The following is an 18807-nucleotide window of genomic DNA, read 5'->3' as shown; positions in this document are numbered from 1 at the left end:
AACTCACGGTGGGGTACGAAACACATCCACCTTTAATTCACGAGTGGGGTACGAAACACATCCACTATTAGATCTCGGTGGGGTACACAACACATCCACCTTTCCAACTCTCACGTGGGGTACGAAACACATCCACGTTTAACTCACGGTGGGGTACGAAACACATCCACCTTTAACTCACGAGTGGGGTACGAAACACATCCACTATTAATTCATCACACGACTCCATCACCAATAACTCACTCAGATATATTTTCCCAACCCGCATGCTTAGGTTAGTATTAGTCACGTCACAGAAAATCAAGTATAGAGTCATAATAATTTTCAAAATATAATTATTTTCCATGTTAATATAATGCACAAAAATAATATTTGTCAAAATTGTTTCTAACCATTCTTTTTCAGAAAATTTCAGCTTGGCGCAGTCCGAAAGATTGAGCCGGTAAAAATAGTTCCCGAACTCTTTTTCACTTGAAATTTTTATGGTAGGACCCTAACTCATAGTACTTGATGTTCATAAACAGTTTTGGTCATCAAGGTTCACGAATTATCACAGAAAATTCCATTGTTGCCCTTGGCAGTGTGCTGTCCAGCATTTTTCCTCTCTGGACCAGTTTTGGAAAAAAAATCGAAAACCATACTTATACTACTCCAAAAATTATGAAATTTTATATGCAGCTTCTACACTTATAGAACTACATGTATAAAAAAAAAATTGGATCAAAATACCTTACCGATTTTTCCCAGAAATTCACGGAAGTCACTGCCAGAGACTAACTTGATTTTACTTCAATATTTTCACAAACTGCCAGAGACTAACTTGATTTTACTTCAATATTTTCACAAGTATACAGAGACTAACTTGATTTTACTTCAATATTTTCACAAGTATAAGCAGACTAACTTGATTTTACTTCAATATTTTCACAAGTATAAGCCGACTAACTTGATTTTACTTCAATATTTTCACAAGTATAAGCCTATATGGTTGATTTTACTTCAATATTTTCACAAGTATAAGCCTATATGGCCATAAATCCAACATATACATGCATAAAATAGCTATGAACATGCATAACAAATTTATCAAAAATCAAAGCAAGGATTTTTTGAAGCCAATTTATAGATCCATAACATAACACATAATCATCACGTAAAAATTCCTAACCGTATAATTTCCTAGCAATTGTCTATATCCAAGTGATTGAGCCAACTTAAGGGATTCCTTACCTCCGTAGAAGATTTTTAAACCGTAAAGTTGAGGGTGTTCCCTTTGGAATTCTTCTCCAAAAAAAAAAAAAAATCCTAAAGAAATGTCACCATAACAACAATATTTTTCTTATATTAAACATCAACACTTTAAATGCTAGAGATGATTGAACCATTAAAGCTTAAAGTCTTACCTAGACTTGGTCACTTGAGTTGGGAATAAGTGAGTGGGAGCTTTAGATCACAAGGGCAAGACTTAGAAAATTTCCTCCTTCTTCTACCTTTGTGTATTTTCGAAAATGGAGTGGAGAGAAGAGAGAGATGATCACATTTGCTAGACTAATCTTTTCTTTCTTCCTTTCCTTAGGGTAAATTCGAATGGGAGTGAGGGAGTGGGATGATGTGAGTGATTAGGCTAGATTTACTCTTGGAAATCAAGCAACCAAGTACAAGCCACCATACCTCATTAATGTTACAATCAAGATCAAATCTTAGTTCTAGGATTGCATTGCCACATGTCAACACCCTATCACTGCTGGAAATCAGTGAATTTCCGACCACCCAAAAGTGGTCGGAAATGGCCTAAATACGGTCGGTAACCCCTTTTCCGACCACTTTTTCGACCATTTTGGATGTTCGGAAAAGGCCTCGTCGGTATTTCCGACCACTCTTTTGAGTGGTCGTAAAAAGCGACCACTTTTTGTGAGCCGTCGAAAAAAAACGACGAACATATCACCTGGAGGGATCAGACATTTCCGACCATCTTGTGGTCGGAAATAGCGACCACCTTTGTAAGTCATCGGAAAAACGACGAACATATCAATTGGAGGGATTAGAAAGTTTCCGACCACCTTGTGGTCGGAAAATTTAGAACCAAGGGATTTTTTTTAAATACGTATTAATTGTCAGTTTCTATTGCTGCTTTCCTACAATTATCCAATGCTTTAACAATTTTAAAACTAGTAATTTCATAACACAAAAATTATACATTTCAATAGCAAGTTTAGCCACACATGAATAGCAAGTTTAGTTACACATTGCAATTGTAATATTCATGCCACTTTCAAAAAACTAACTTGCAATTCTAAGATGCTACTATACAAAATACTTCCTACATCACAAAAAAGGTAGAATCTAGCTTGGATCTATTACTCTTGCATAGGTGATTCTGTGCCATCATTGATTTCAAGATCATCTAAGCCAACACCACTACTTTCATGGCTACCGGTTGGATTAGTACATTGGGAAGATTGTTGATTTGCAGCACGAATCGCCATAATTTCATATTTCAGCCACTCTATTTCGCCGTTTAATTTGTCAATTTTTTCGTCACAAACTACATGTGAAGATGATTGTCCGGATTTTAAATTCTTTTGTCTCACAACATTAGGGAAATAGTGTGGAGTATCTGATCCGAATCCAAAAACATACCCTCCTTTCTTGAGGCCACCAGCTGCCTCGTACCATGCATTTGAGTCTCCAAGCTTAGGTTGAGTTTGTCGTTTTTTAGTTGCAACCTCCTATATTGAACAATAAGTACCCAACACAGTCATTTTATCATCTCAAAATATAATAGGCATAAAATTACAGTTATACTCTAAAAAAAATTAAAAAAAAAAAAAAACAAAAACAACACTATTGTATTTTATTACTTCACACACACACACTTCCTGCTTCACATTTGAGTATCAATCACATTCTACAGTAACTTCCTGCTTCACATTTGAGTATCAATCACATTCTACAGTACCTTCCTGCTTCACATTTGAGTATCAATCACATTCTACAGTACACATTGCCTTCAGTACACACACTTACTGCCTCACATTTTGCAGTACATACTGCCTTCAGTACACACACTTACTGCCTGCATTACAAACTGCCACACTGTCTCTCTCACATTCTCCCTCACATTCTGCAGTACACACTGCTTTCAGTACACACAGTAACATACATATATATATAGACATTATTTTAGTATAAATGCAAATAGTTGATGATTATATTACTAAACAGTTTGCTAGTAAATAGTTCTACTTCTGCTGCATTTTTAATAGTTGTACTTCTGCTGAAATTATCTTTCAATTATCAGGGTTCATAGTATTATAAGAACAAACACTTGTATTTAAAAAAAAACATTTAAATGCTAGGAATCGTATCTTACCATTACTTGTTGAGCCTTTTTGCATATAAACTCTTTTGTTTTCTTACTTTTGTGTGTTGCTTGGAATAACACTGCATGCGAGGGCTCTTCTCCAAGTTTTTCTTTCTATCCAAGAACAACAAACCACATATTAAATGTCATTGTTTAACTATAAACTGTATTTAATTAGTAGTAAATGACTTACCAATCTTCTCCTATGCTCAGTAATAGGGATTGAACCTCCAGTGTGAAGTGACGGTCCTAATCCCCCACAATCTGAATTTCTATTTCTTTTATTCTTCTCAACAGTCTTTTTAAATTTCTCCGTATTCCAAATGCTGCGGTATTGAGCCAAAACCTGATCAGTCATCCAATTTGGTTGTGCATCACCTTTTGCCAACTTTTTGCGAACTTGCGACAACGTGTCTGATAGTCTTCTTGCAGCCTTTTTGTGAAATAAATTCTGAATATTTGCCTCATCTTCAGGATTCCACTTATACAATTTCTTTAATAAAATTAAAACAAATCAAATTGTAATTAGTAAAGGAATATTTGCAGTTCTCTATAGCAATTATAAAGTAATTATAAAGTAATGTACTAATATCAGTTATACAATAAATTACCCTGAATTCATTAAACCAGACGTCCTTCATATGTCTAGGAGCGTCATTGTATGATTTCACAGCATCAGGGAATATTCTAGTAACACATTCGATAACATCTCTATTTGCACCCCATGGCTCAAACCTGTAACAAAGTATGAATGTTAGAGATAAAGGATAAACACATGACAATTATCAATATAAGACTTACGATTTGTTCCCAATGGGGAGTACTGTGGGCCTGCTGCTTGGTGAAGTTGGAGGTGATGGAACATTATTTGGTGATGCTGATATAGTGCGCTCCGAATCACTATTTCGACTGGACTGTGGGAAAGTATTTGATGGTTGGCTAGAGTTTTGGACATCATTTGCTAGACTTGGTTGATTTGTTTCGGAATTAGATTCTATTGGTGGTTGGGACATCAACCTTTTATTCTTTTGCTTTGCATTAGGCATTCTCTGCTTAAAATCCAAAGGGAGTTAGTGATGTCAAACAAATAATCAACATAAATGTAAGCTATATCAAATAGCCAATGTTCAGTTATGGCGATTTGCAGGTGGTGGAGCCTGTGTACCTGGCTGGCTGCTCAAAGATAAAGATTTCAATATATATATAGTCCTAACTGTTGCAGCTGCCCCACCACAAACTCCACCAATAATCACCTAAAACAAATGAAGTAAATTTAGGAGTGCAACCAGTTTGATTGAAGCTAGCATAATTTGATTCTAGTATGCACACACAACTCAAAGCTAGCATAATTTGATTGAAGAAGCAACCAGTTTTTATTTAAAAACCATGCAAATATCCTTTGAAAATAATCAATTATGCTCATGTAGAAATGATACAAGACTAGACATAGTTGATTGAAGAACATATGCTTGTATAGAAACACTTAATCAAGATGTTCAAAGGCTAGTAATCCACTTTAGAATTTGCTCTTGTAGAACTTATGCTTGTATAAAAGCACCTTGTAGAATGTCCCAAGTTAAATCTGAGTGAACAATGAAACTTTAGCTCTAAAGGAAGATTAAAGAGTTGAGATTTAAGTTTACAAGTTAGTATTGCCTTTCACTGCCAGTGTTTTGCAAATCCTCTTTTGGCCCACTCTCCTTTATTTTTGGAGTCGGAGTTGTTGATGATGCATGTAAGAACTCTTTCTTGATCCTAAAGCAGTTCTGTATCTGTATCCATTAGAAAAATAGAAAAATATTCTGAAACTAAAAAGAATTTTTTCCATATAAAACTAAAAAGAATATTCTGAAACATGTAGAAAAATAGGATCAAAATAAATATTTTTCAAAGGCAACTCATTTACAAGAAGGCAAAATAAACAATTTTTTCCATAAACAATTTACAAAGAGACATAATGTGCTTCAGTGCTTGTGTGCTGTGAATTCTAACAGTAGGGAGAACATGGCAGAGCAGATGGGAAATAAACTATTTTTTGCAACTATTTTTTCCATTTCCTTAATCAACTGTTAAATTGCTCGTAATGCCACTTTAGAATTTGCTCTTGTAGAACTTATGCTTGTATAAAAGCACCTTGTAGAATGTCCCAAGTTAAATCTGAGTGAACAATGAAACTTTAGCTCTAAAGGAAGATTAAAGAGTTGAGATTTAAGTTTACAAGTTAGTATTGCCTTTCACTGCCAGTGTTTTGCAAATCCTCTTTTGGCCCACTCTCCTTTATTTTTGGAGTCGGAGTTGTTGATGATGCATGTAAGAACTCTTTCTTGATCCTAAAGCAGTTCTGTATCTGTATCCATTAGAAAAATAGAAAAATATTCTGAAACTAAAAAGAATTTTTTCCATATAAAACTAAAAAGAATATTCTGAAACATGTAGAAAAATAGGATCAAAATAAATATTTTTCAAAGGCAATTCATTTACAAGAAGGCAAAATAAACAATTTTTTCCATAAACTTCATTTACAAGAAGGCAAAATAAACAATTTTTTCCATAAACAATTTACAAAGAGACATAATGTGCTTCAGTGCTTGTGTGCTGTGAATTCTAACAGTAGGGAGAACATGGCAGAGCAGATGGGAAATAAACTATTTTTTGCAACTATTTTTTCCATTTCCTAACAATATATTCACTTAACAAATAACAAGCCAGCTACAAACAAGCCACCAACAAAGAAATAAGAAATAAGAAAAGAAAATACCTCAACCCATTTTCTTATAACTCCCCAGCCAAATGCTCTAAGCAGTATTTTGTTTTCTACACAGTAAATGAACAAAACAAGTAATAGGGTAAATAGGCATACAGATGAAGCAAGCATAATCGAAGAAGTATTATATTTGAGAGCATTCACTGGAAGCAAGGGAAACAGAGAACAGAGGATATACCTTTGGAGGTGTGAAGGAGGAAGGCCGGTGAGTCGGTGTTGCTGCTGGAGGGTCAAACGATGGTGCCTGTGGGTCCTACGTTGCTACCAGTGCCGAGGGCGTGAAGGAGGAAGGCTGAGGATGAGAGATTGAAAGTGGAAAAATTTGGGGAGAGGTTAAGGAGTGAAGGATTGGCCAGTAAGAATGGAAGATTGGAGAGTGGAAACTGAGAATGGCGTGAGTAACTGAGTAAGAATGGGAGATTGGAGAGTGAAGAGTGGAGGGAGAATGAAAAAAGGGCGAAAATTTAGGGCTAAATTGATATGGCGCCAACTTTAATCATTTTGGTTGAAAATTTGGCAGAATTTTTTTTTTTGGGTTTTTTTGTAGGCATTAAGATTTTAGTTTATAAATTATACTAAAGAAAAATTAAAATCATATAAATTTCAAATATAAATTAAAAATCACCCTCATCATTGTCGGATTCCTCATTATCATCTTCATCATCAATATCTCCACTATCCTCTTCTACAGAATCATCATTGTCATCTTCTTCAATTTCTTCACTATCCTCTTCGTCTGAATCTTCAGTTTGGACACCTTGATCGGACCATTGATTTTCGTTTTGAGGTAATTCCACTTCATTCATTTGTAATGGTTCGTGCACTAATTCTTGCACGTCATCTTGAACACTTTGATCACCTCCAAATGTAGGCAACGGTATGTTATCTTGTTGATATGTGTAACTAGAGCTATAGGCATTGTCAATAGCTCCTCTAGGGCGTACATTCAACACTACCCACCAATTCATTTTCTCCCGTATACCCCGTGGGTATGGAATATAACACACCTGACATGCGCTTTGTGCAACGATAAAAGGATCATACTTCCTATATCGTTTATTGCAATGCACCTCAGCGATACCATATTCAGAATTGAATATTGACCCGATATTGGGTGTTGGGTCAAACTACTCACACTTGAAGAGAACAACTTTTTTAAGTGGAACATTGGGGTATTCAACCTCAACAACCTCTTGCAATGTGCCAAAAAAATTTGATTCAAATTGTGCTAAACCTGTTCCCTTGATTGACACTCCGTAGTTAGAAGTCGACTTTCTACGACAATGTTCTCCAGTCTGAAACTTGAAACCATTGACGACATACCCAGTGTATGTTCTAACCTCTATTATCGGCCCAGATGCCAAATCAATGAGTGATTGGTTACACACATTATTCATTAGGCTATATACCTAATAATAAATATAACGAAAATGTCATATAACAAAAAAATATAGATAATAATGAAACAAGAATGACAAAGCACATTAACTTCTTACATATTCTTTAAACCAATGTGCAAAATTTCTTTCAATTTCATCGTCTACATCTTCATCAGTACAACCAGGATTGTAACGTCGTAAACCATTTTCATACATCCTGCAATAGTGATGTTAGATATATACATATGAAACCAAATTGAAAAAAAATGGAGTACACATACCTTAAAATAGGTTGAACCTCCTCACAATTCAGTAACACATATTGATGAGCGGCGAAGCGTTCTTCTACACTCAAATATCTTGTCTTTCTCATGCCCATCGACCGACCTGGTCGATTAAATATTGACAAAGTAACTGGCAAGTTAGGATCAATGCCGCCATCATTTAGGTTCCGACCTATCCTTGTTCTTCTACTCTGCACATCATCATCAAAATAAAATGATGCAAAGTGTGTTGACTCTTCAAGCATATATGCATCAGCAATTGAACCTTCAACATATCTCTTATTTTTCATTTTGGACTTCAAATGATTGAGGAAGCGTTCAAATGGATACATCCACCGATATTGTACTGGGCCACCTAAACGTGCTTCATAGGGAAGATGGACAGGCAAGTGTTCCATGCAGTCATACAGTGCTGGAGGGAAAAATCGTTCTAACTTACACAACGTTAAAACAATCGAGTTTTCCATTTGATGTATTTTGTCTACACGTAGGGATGTAGAGCAAAGATTTCTGAAAAACGCACTTAACTCAGTCAAAGGCTTCCAGTGACAGCTTGGTAAAAACATGAAGGCTACAGGTAAAAGAAACTGCATAAAAATATGGCAATCATGACTTTTCATCCCTATTAGTTTAGAAGATGTGGAATCAACACATGTAGCCAAATTAGAAGAAAACCCATCAGGTAACTTCAAAGTCCGCAACCACTCAAAGACAGCTAATTGATCAGTACGATTCAAACTGTAGCTTGCCTTAGGCATAAGATAACGTCCATTCTTTTCCACCAACTCAAGTTCTAGCCTATTACATACATCTTTCATATCGAGACGTGCACTAGGCGTGTCTTTATTTTTACCTGTGCCTTTGACATCCATAACCGTGTGAAAGATGTTATCAAACACATTTTTCTCTATATGCATCACATCAAGATTATGACGTAGCAAGTTATCCTTCCAATAAGGCAAATCCCAAAATATGCTCTTTTTTTTCCAATTATGTGATTGTCCAAATCCCTCAATGCGATGAATTGGACCATCAATAATCCTTGGGATATTTTCCAAACTGTGGAACAACTCATCCCCTGTCCAAATTGGTGGAGGTCTTGATTTTTCTACTCGTCGTTTAACGAAGGTATCTCGATTCTTCCTCCAGGAGTGATTCATTGGAAGGAATTGACGGTGACAATCAAACCAACATGTTTTATGACCATTCTTCAAATAAAATGATTTAGAATAATGAAGACAATAAGGACATGCTAGTTTTCCAGCTGTTTGCCATCCAGATAACATACCGTATGCAGGAAAGTCATTGATGGTCCACATTAACGCAGCGCGCATCATAAAATTTTGTTTAAGTGATGCATCATAAGTTAAGACACCTATTTCCCATAACAATTGAAGTTCATCAATTAAAGGTTGCAGATAAACATCAATATTGGCTTTTGGATTTTTCGGCCCAGGAATAATGCAGGTTAAGAATGTGTATGGTGTAGTCATGCACATTGAAGGTGGGAGATTATACGGAACAACCATAACAGGCCAACAAGAGTACGGCTTTACATTGAAACCAAAAGGAGAAAATCCATCAGAACATAAGCCTAATCTCACATTTCGAGGATCTGCTGCAAAATCAGGAAACTTTCTATCGAAGTGCTTCCATGCTTCACCATCAGAAGGATGACACATAATACCATGTTCGCGGCGATTTTCATAATGCCACCGCATCTGTGAAGCAGAGCTATGTGATGCATACAAACGTTGCAATCTAGGGATGAGAGGAAGGTAATGCATTCTTTTGCGGGGCACCTCTTTTACACGAGTAGATCTAGGTGGGCAAGGTTTAAATCTTGGCTCGCCACAAAACTTACATTGCCTATCATTGATTTCAGACTTATAGTACAACATACAATTGTTTACACAACAATCAATCTTCTCATGTCCAAGACCAAGCTTTGTAAGTAATTTTTTTGCATCATAATACCTGGTAGGCACTCGATTATCGGGACCCATCATACGGTTATTATATTGAAATATCTGATCCATTGCTACCTGCGGAATATTATAAGTTGTCTTGATATTCATCATCATCAATGTATATGCCAACTCTGTTTCTTCACCAACATTCATTGATAAAGGTTGTCTCGCAGCATTTAACAAATCATAGAAGTTTCTTGCACTACTATGTGGTTCTTCATCTTGCTCATTTTCGGCATTTAATGGAAAAAATGATGGACCAGCTACATCAAAAACCATCTGTTCGTACAGATTGTTTTCAGTAGCGCCCTCGTTCATATAAGGTTGTATTGACGGGGTAAGCTCACCGTGACATGTCCAAATCCAATAATTCGGTTCAAAACCCTTCTTATACAAATGAACACGAACATCATCTGCAGACAAGTGTACTCTATTTTTACACTTACTACATGGACACCTAATTTGCATTGAATCCATGTATACAGGAAGTGTGCTTGCATAATTTACGAATTCCTCAACACCCATTAAAAACTCATCAGTGTACCCCTTTCTTCCAGGTAACAATCGATTATACATCCATTTTCGATGTTCAGGTATATTAGCCATGTAAAACAACTGCAAAAGTATATCCAATACAAACACAACATATATAAATATGTTACAAGTAATATAAATAATTATACCTCAACCTACTAATAAATAGACAACATATAAAATTCAAGGTTAAAAAATCATAAGTATACAAATAATTCTAAACACACATATAATATAAATATATAAATATTACACACACACATACACACATACTCTCAAGAATATATACAAAAAATTAAAGTTAAATCTACAAAAATTAAAGTTAGATCTACAAAAAAAAGTGACATAAATAAAAATTCTAAAAATATATACGCATACCTTAGCTTGATTTCAACCTTATAGTAGAAAATATCCTGCAAAAAAAAAAAAAAAAGAAGGTTAGTCCAAACTAGATCTAAAAAATGACATAATAAATGAAAGTTCTAAGTATATATATACATACTTTGCATGATTTCTACACTATTTGTGAGTGGATTAGTAAGAACTTTCCGCAGAAACGAAGGAATCAGTAGAAAGAGGTAAAAGAAAGAGGAAGAAAACTGTGGAAACTACACAGAAAGTCTGTCTGGGTGTATATATAAAAAGACATTTCCGACCACTTTCAGGTGGTCGGAAACCAAAAGACACGAATTTAAAATTACAATAAAGATAATACCTCCGACCTCCATTCTAAGGTGGTCGGAATTTCCGACCACCTTAGAATGGAGGTCGGAAACTCTGACCACATAAGTCGTCGCGGATCCTTTCGGGCGTGGCGAAATCCATATTTAATAATTTACTGACCACTTCTTTGCATGTGGTCGGAAATTTCCGACCACACATTAGAAGTGGTCGGAAATTTCCGACCACTTTCCGACGATTTCACTGCTGGACGAAAAATGAGAAAAAAATCACTTTTTGTGACCATTTTTTTTGGTGGTCGGAAATTCGTTGATTTCCAGCAGTGTATTAATCCCTTATGAAGACATTAGTCTAATTGGCCAGTTTAAGCTTAAATCAGATGAATGTTCGGAGGATCATAACTTAATTCGGGAAGATTCTAATACCAAAATTATCGTAAAAATATTCTCGTCGCAAAACGCCAATTTTGGGAATTTTCCGGTCTTCCGCCAAATTTATGTTCAGAGTCTGTGACAATTTATCCCTTACGGTCCACTTAGAAATTCTCTTGAACCAATTAAAATTTGGGCCTAATCGCATGATACTTAATAATCCTAATTCTGGAAAATCCGAATTGAATCTACGTCCTTAAAATTTTCTCGGTTTGTAACGATACGTAGTTCGCAACTTACTGATAATAAATCCTTAGGAGAAAAATTATTTCAAGCACCGAATAGTCTTCTCTTAAATGTTATAGCTAAAAAAGAAAATTTATATCGCTATTTTCGAATCTTAGTTTTACCGGAAAAACCGAGGGGTTACAGTCTTCCCCCCTTAAAATAGTTTCGTCCCCGAAACTACTCCTTTCGCCACTCAAAGGTTTCCACTTATTCATTCCTTGTTCAAAAACGAATACCTAGCATACCAAAACCAAGTACACAATTTAATCAGGTATATAAAGGTTAGGTCGATTCCACTAACCTGAATTAAATAATTCCGGATAGCGTTCCCTCATATCGCTTTCTAATTCCCATGTAGCTTCATCGGGACTGTGGTTCGACCATTGTACTCTGATCATTTTGACTGATTTCCTCCTTGTGTCTCGCGTCTTTGAGTCCAAGATTCGGACTGGTCTCTCCTCATAGGTCAGTGAATCATCCATCTCGAGCTCCTCTGGATCCAATACATGGGACTCGTCGGGTACATACCGCTTGAGTTGAGAAATATGGAATACGTTATGTACTTTGTCAAGCTCGACCGGTAGGGCCAGTCGATAGGCTAGACTTCCGACCCTTTCCAGGATTTCATAAGGTCCTATATATCGAGGACTTAACTTCCCTTTTCTCCCGAATCTTTTCACTCCCTTAGTAGGTGAAACTTTCAGTAACACCTTCTCTCCAGCCTGATATTCTGTGAATTGACGTTTCAAGTCGGCGTATGACTTCTGTCGATCCTGCGCAATTTTCATCCTTCCTTGAATTAACTTGATGGCCTCAATGGTCTCATGGAGATATTGCGGTCCAAGCGTGACGATGTCACTGTTATCATTCCAGCACAGAGGACTTCGACACTTTCGCCCATATAATGCCTCATAAGGTGCCATCTTAATACTCGCATGGTAACTATTGTTGTAAGAGAATTCTATTAGATCCAACTGTTCATCCCATGAACCCTGGAAGTCTAGTACGCAACCTCGGAGCATGTCTTCCAATGTTTGAATTGTTCGCTCCGTTTGGCCATCAGTGGCGGGGTGAAAAGCCGTACTCAATTTGAGTTGAGTGCCCATTGCCGCCTGTAACGCTTCCCAAAAACGTGACAGAAACCGTGAGTCTCTATCTGAAACGATATCTCGCGCCACCCCGTGGTGCTTAACCACGTGTTTCGTATAGGCTCTTGCCAATTTCTCCATTGACCATGTTTTGTTCATCGGAATGAATCTTGCGGTCTTGGTCAGTCGGTCGACAATGACCCAGACTTGGTCGTTTCCTGCCTTAGTTCTAGGTAATCCTCCCACGAAATCCATCGAGATTGAGTCCCACTTCCACTGCGGGATTTCCAATGGTTGTAACAATCCCTTGGATTTACTTCTCTCTGCCTTGACCCTTTGGCAGTTCAAGCACTTTGCCACGAATTCAGCTACATCGTTTTTCATGCCCGACCACCAGAAGTTTTGTTTCAAGTCCTTATACAACTTATCTCCACCAGGATGCACTGAGTAGGGCGTGTAGTGGCCTTCTTTCATTATTTGCTCCATTATCTTCTTACACCCTTTTGGTATCACCCATCTACCTTGGAATCTTACACTTTCATCGGGGTGTAATTCGAATGGCCCATGTTTTCCGTCGACCATCTTATCCTTGATATTCCCCACCCAACTATCTTCTTCTTGCGCTCGTTTGATCTCTTCAAATAGGGTTGGAGTAGCCGTCATGTAATATAATTTCCCTTCTCGCTCTTCTTGATCACTCAGCTTCACCTCCAGATTGAGCCCTTGAAACTCCTTACATAGCTGCTCGGGTAATATCCAAAGAGCATGGTTCGTCTTTCGGCTTAAGGCATCAGCCACTTTGTTTGCCTTGCCTTCGTGATATTGAATTTCCAGGTCATAATCCTTGACCAGTTCCAGCCATCTCCTTTGTCTTAAATTGAGATCTCTCTGAGTGAAGATGTACTTTAAACTCTTGTGATCGGTATAAACTTTGCATGAAATCCCATAGAGGTAGTGCCGCCAAATTTTGAGAGCGAAGACCACTGCTGCTAGTTCCAAGTCATGCGTCGGGTAGTTAGCCTCGTGGGTTTTCAGTTGACGAGAAGCATATGCTATCACCCTTCCATTTTGCATGAGGACGCATCCTAGTCCCTTGTGAGACGCGTCGGTGTACAACTCATAGCCTTCCGTTCCGACAGGTAGAGTTAACACCGGAGCGGTGGTTAATCTCTTCTTGAGCTCTTGAAATGCCTGCTCACATTCCTTACTCCAGTTGTACTTAGTTGTCTTCTTGAGCAAGCTCGTCAGTGGTCTTGCTATTCTTGAGAAGTCTTGAACGAATCGTCGATAGTATCCTGCCAAACCCAAGAAACTGCGGATTTCGGTAACTGACTTAGGCGCTTCCCATTCGATTACTGCTCGTATCTTGGTTGGATCTACCCTTATTCCTTCCCCGGTGATGACGTGACCGAGAAATGCGACTTCCCTTTTCCAAAATTCGCACTTCGAGAGTTTGGCGAAAAGTTTCCTCTCTCTCAGTGTTCGCAACACTGTTCTGAGGTGTTCCTCGTGTTCTTCCGTGGTCTTAGAGTAGACTAAGATATCATCTATGAAAGCGACAACGAATTTATCCAAGTACGGAAGGAAGATCCGGTTCATCAAATCCATAAAAGTTCCTGGAGCGTTGGTCACTCCGAATGGCATGACTGTGAACTCGTAGTGCCCGTACCTTGTTCGAAATGCTGTTTTAGGTACGTCTTCTTTCGCTACTCGCACTTGGTGATATCCTAACCGTAGGTCGATCTTTGAGAACACACCCGCTCCTTTCAACTGGTCAAATAGGTCATCGATCCTGGGCAACGGGTATTTGTTCTTCACCGTGACTCGGTTGAGTTCCCGGTAGTCAATGCACAATCACAAGCTTCCATCTTTCTTTTTCACGAACAACACCGGTGCACCCCAAGGTGATACGCTTGGTCTAATGAATCCCTTTTCCAACAACTCCTCCAATTGTGCCTTTAATTCTTCCATCTCCTTGGGAGCCATGCGATAAGGTGCTCTTGAGATAGGTGAGGTGCCTGGTACGAGATCGACGGTGAACTCCACTTCCCTCTCTGGTGGCATCTCGGTGAGGTCGTCAGGGAATACGTCAGGGAATTCGCGCACTATTGGGATTTGATCTATCTCGAGTTCCTCCACCTCGGCGTCTTGTATCAAACAGAGATATGCTTCGCACCCCTGGCGAACGTATTTCCTTAACCCTTGCATCGTCAACAACCGCGGCTCGGGTTGTTTGTCAACTCCTCGATAGGATATTGTCTTTCCCTTCGGTCCTTGAAGTACAACCTTTCGTTCGTTACATACGATCTGAGCCTTGTACTTGTCCAGCCAATCCATTCCGAGTACGACATCGAGGCCTTCAAGTTCGAAACGAACGAGATTCCCGGGACAGTTAAATCCCGCTATTTCTATTGCAACGTCATCGTAACCATCCTTACAGGATACTACTACTCCTGAAGCTGTTGCGACGTTGAGACTTAACTTGGCCGTAGGCCTTAACTTTAGTTTATCAGCGAATGCAGAGGATATAAAGGAATTGGTAGCCCCAGTATCAAATAGAACTAAGCCGAGTACTGAGTTTATGGGGAATGTACCAGTTACGGCGTCGCTAGCCTGAGCCTGAGCGCTATTGATGACGTAGATCCTGCCCTGTTTCGCTCCGCTGCTCTCTCCCACCACTTGCTTCCCCTTGTGGTTAGAACCAGGCGTGGCATTCATCGAGTTCCCAGATGGAGAGTTATTCTTCTGACCCCCGGCTCCTGCGGGGTTCCAGCCGTTATTCCCGTTAAATCTCCGTCCTTGATTTTCATTTTGCAGGGGCTTCTGGGGACTGTTTCCCTGACTTCGGCACTGGGCGGCCTTGTGCCCAAAATTGCCGCACTGATAACATCTGGTCCTCATCCCCTGGCAGTTCTCACCGGGGTGATCCCTTCCACACCTCGGGCAATTAGATCTTCTCCCCTTATCGAATCCTCCTCTCCCTTGCACCGTGTTAAAGCCGCCCTGATTGGCTTTCTTGTTTCCCGCTTGAAACTTCCGAGAGTTGTCGTCGGCTTTCCTTTTGTTTCGGCCATAGGCTTCCTGTTGGTCCAGGTAAACCTGATAATGATCCGACGCCCTGTCATAGGCTTCCTTCAACGTGGCGCACATGAAAGGTGCAATCATTCCTCGTATACTCCAGTCCAATCCCCGAACAAACCTCCTTGCCTTACTTGCCTCATCCGGCACAATCTCCTGGGCAAACCGCATCAGCTCGACATACTGGTCGTAGTACTCTTGGATGGTTGCTCCTTTCTGTCTTAGTCGTAGGAATTCCTCACACTTAATTCCCTTAATGCGCTCAGTGTAGAACTGCTCCCTTAGTTCCACCTTGAATTCCTCCCAACCGAAAGCTGGGTCTTGCAGGAGAGTTGGTCCAACTGTCGCCCACCAATTGTCGGCAGCCTTCGTCAGGTAGTACACTGCCGAGGATACTCGCTGGTTCGCAGGGCAGTTCACCGCGTTGAGTAACTTATCGAAGGTTCGGATCCATTCTTCCAGAATTACCGGATCCTTCTCGCCCGCGTAGGATGGTGGTTGTCGGCTGGCTATTGCCTTGGCATAGTCTACTCTCGATTGCCCTTGATGTTGGTTTTGAGCTTGCTGAACCAGCATCAATTCAGCCATCCTCTCCATGGCTTGAACCATCCGATCTATCGCCGAGAGGTTATTCTCGTTCTCCGCAGGCGCATTACGTCTTGGTGGCATCTTGCTGAACGATGATCCCAAGTTAGTATTCGAGGTATGAAAGTCTTCTCGGGATTAGCTAGCTAAGCAGCTAGTATAGCACCTACTCAAGTTTTATATAATTCTTCCTAAAATTCGTCTTTATCACACCCTCCAAGCGAAGGTCTCGACAAAGCGTACTAATAACCAATGCGTTATGCTAGTATGCCTACTCATGAGAGATTAAGCAAACACATACAAGGAAACACAGATAACTATCATATCATTTCACTATCAGAATCGTAAGATTCTGCGGGGTAAGATTTGAAATGCCCCCTTCTCATGCGACCCGACCTCCATTCCAGCTCTGCTCTGATCTTGTACTCGCCGAATCGTAACAATGATTTGGATCAGTCTTAACAAACCTAGGCTGACTTTGAAACTGGGTTGACTCGAATTAGAGCTGACTCGAACAAAAGTTTGACTTAGAATTTTGACTCGGAACAGGGCTCTGATACCAACTTGTAACACCCCGAATCGGCTATACCGAACCACCGGAGTAATTACCGCCACACCTAGATTCAGCCCAACCTTAAATAGGCGGGATTCATTCTAGATGCACAGGCTAAACAACAAAAACAAGGATCGTGTTCCTTAACGTCAAAACCCAAGACAATTTTAGAATAAAACTGCACCATATATTGACCATATATATATGCATCACCAAAAGATGTAACTAGGAAGTTACCAAAACGAACGGGGTTTACTATCACCACCCATTCGGAGAGTTTAGAGAGAGACCCGGTTAGACGACTGTTCAGGATTAGCGCCCTTACAAAAGATATATTTACACAAAATACTTGACTACACCCCCACCCTTCCACTTCAGACTCTATCTAGTCTAAGGAGTGATACACGGGGCCCGTGTAAGTGCCCCAAACCTCACACCACTCGCCCTCATACCACATTATGTGGTCTAAAAATCGGCAGGTGTCCATAGTCATCATCCACTCATCATGGTACTCCGGGGGACTCGGGTCCCACGGGTACGGGTACCGCACTATGAACTCAGGAGGATTACTACCCGGAACTAGCTCTATGGGGTAGAACCCATAGCTAGCTTGTATAGCATCGAGAGGGCAAAGGGGTAAGACTGGAGGGGGTGCCCAAACAGGAGCCTCCGGCGAGTCCGGAGCGGGAGTAGAGTCGGGAGTGTCGATCAGAGCGGGTGTATCAGGCGCATATCCGGGGTGTAACACCCCAATTTTCAACTCTTACATTTATTACAAAATCCGTAATAAAACGCTGCGGAAGCTTACATCATATCAACAGAAAACCGGGTGCTACCGCCACACCTAGAGTGAATTCTATCACCTCTTTGACAAACTCCACTCTAAGTGCACAGGCTAAACTTACAACATTAATAACAATCCCTGTCTACATCAAAGAGTAGACCTCAACCTGTACTTCCCTTCTATTCCGAGCTCATCGGCTACAGGGGCCCACACTAATCTGCAACTGATAAGAAACACATTGAAGTGCAGTTAGCACGACGGCTAAGTAAGGATATCCATGGGTTATCCAAAACTAAATAAAGGTTTTGTAAAATTTGATTACATCAACACCCTATCCTTACTCATCGGCCGAGGTTCTACCTGCAACCTTTACGAATAGCAATTTATACACATAATAGGCAACAATTTCAATATCATCTTAATCATTTTCCCTCTAGACGAGGTCATATAATAGTCATTTGCCTACTCAGATCATATAATGCTAAACATTTAAGCATATAAGCAGAAAAAGGGAAAACACAAATCCCATATTTGTTCTCAAACATATTCTTTGAAAAATCTTTCCTCAAAGGACATTCTCCTCACTTTTCACCATCTCCTTTCCGTAGCTACAGCGTAACTACATTTTCATACAAAATTTCCACTTAGTTTCTTTATAGAAAGCGTGAGGCCTTTGGAGTATTCACTTAACTCCTTCCCTGACCACTTGGATCATCGAACTCGGGTTCAGTGGTCATCACCCGGTCTAACACTGATCCCCTGGACGTAAGGTTCGTTAAAATGATCCCTAGCTGGCCCTACTAGGTCCATAAAAACGACACCTACCCGGACTTCTCAGAGTAACTATACTTTAAGTGTGCACACCCCCGCAGGAATACATCATCCAAACGAGTTATATAGTACCCGGCGAATAGACTTCGCACCTTCAGTATGAATGATCATACTACATACAACAACCTTGGGCAAGGGCACTTTAAGCCACCCGAAGGCTAATCAAGGTCCTCCTCAACTTTACTAGAAACCAAGGGTTTGAAAACCATTTTCCTTCCTTTCTCATCCTCCTTGAGTCAAAATCACTTTTTTT

General features: G+C 39.6%; 3 protein-coding genes across 7 annotated transcripts; all 3 read right to left on the bottom strand.

Moving 5' to 3' along the window:
- Window positions 1-2235: 2235 nt before the first annotated feature.
- Window positions 2236-10708, bottom strand: LOC116015993. Of its 5 annotated transcripts, XM_031256163.1 has the most exons (8): window positions 5008-5137; window positions 4530-4617; window positions 4166-4413; window positions 3976-4099; window positions 3558-3857; window positions 3374-3478; window positions 2641-2729; window positions 2445-2545 (listed from the first exon to the last, which is right to left on the bottom strand). In XM_031256163.1, the coding sequence occupies exons 3-8, from the start codon at window positions 4408-4410 to the stop codon at window positions 2539-2541; spliced, it is 870 nt and encodes a 289-aa protein (XP_031112023.1). In that variant the 5' UTR covers window positions 4411-4413; window positions 4530-4617; window positions 5008-5137; the 3' UTR covers window positions 2445-2538. The 5 variants fall into 5 exon arrangements, with proteins under 5 accessions (XP_031112021.1, XP_031112020.1, XP_031112022.1 ...); XM_031256161.1 differs by lacking the exon at window positions 5008-5137 and adding an exon at window positions 10674-10708 and having other exon boundaries at window positions 2236-2729; XM_031256160.1 differs by having other exon boundaries at window positions 2236-2729.
- On the bottom strand, window positions 7256-10367 carry LOC116015735. Its single transcript, XM_031255908.1, has 3 exons — window positions 7789-10367; window positions 7625-7724; window positions 7256-7537 (listed from the first exon to the last, which is right to left on the bottom strand). The coding sequence occupies exons 1-3, from the start codon at window positions 10365-10367 to the stop codon at window positions 7256-7258; spliced, it is 2961 nt and encodes a 986-aa protein (XP_031111768.1).
- Window positions 10709-14577: 3869 nt separating the features above from the next.
- LOC116015734 lies at window positions 14578-16470 on the bottom strand. The gene is made up of 2 exons (XM_031255907.1): window positions 15337-16470; window positions 14578-15222 (listed from the first exon to the last, which is right to left on the bottom strand). The coding sequence occupies exons 1-2, from the start codon at window positions 16468-16470 to the stop codon at window positions 14578-14580; spliced, it is 1779 nt and encodes a 592-aa protein (XP_031111767.1).
- Window positions 16471-18807: the final 2337 nt, after the last annotated feature.

The sequence above is a fragment of the Ipomoea triloba genome, chromosome 4 (genome assembly GCF_003576645.1).
Source record: "Ipomoea triloba cultivar NCNSP0323 chromosome 4, ASM357664v1".
Classification (NCBI taxonomy): Eukaryota; Viridiplantae; Streptophyta; class Magnoliopsida; order Solanales; family Convolvulaceae; genus Ipomoea; species Ipomoea triloba.
The sequence above is the reverse complement of the archived record's forward strand: the minus strand, read 5'-3'. Positions and strand labels throughout refer to the sequence as shown.

Bases quoted from the DNA above. Each gene is read 5' to 3' on its own strand.
- LOC116015993 (XM_031256161.1), bottom strand. From the start codon at position 4,410: ATGCCTAATGCAAAGCAAAAGAATAAAAGGTTGATGTCCCAACCACCA. The intron at 4,100-4,165 runs GTAAGTCTTATA...ACTTTGTTACAG, and splicing joins CTCCCCATTGGGAACAAATC to GTTTGAGCCATGGGGTGCAA. The intron at 3,858-3,975 runs GTAATTTATTGT...ATTTTATTAAAG, and splicing joins TCTGGTTTAATGAATTCAGG to AAATTGTATAAGTGGAATCC.
- LOC116015735 (XM_031255908.1), bottom strand. From the start codon at position 10,367: ATGGCTAATATACCTGAACATCGAAAATGGATGTATAATCGATTGTTA. The intron at 7,725-7,788 runs GTATGTGTACTC...TCACTATTGCAG, and splicing joins GAGGTTCAACCTATTTTAAG to GATGTATGAAAATGGTTTAC. The intron at 7,538-7,624 runs GTAAGAAGTTAA...ATTTATTATTAG, and splicing joins CACATTGGTTTAAAGAATAT to GTATATAGCCTAATGAATAA.
- LOC116015734 (XM_031255907.1), bottom strand. From the start codon at position 16,470: ATGCCACCAAGACGTAATGCGCCTGCGGAGAACGAGAATAACCTCTCG. The intron at 15,223-15,336 runs GCTAGCGACGCC...GATAAACTAAAG, and splicing joins TCAATAGCGCTCAGGCTCAG to TTAAGGCCTACGGCCAAGTT.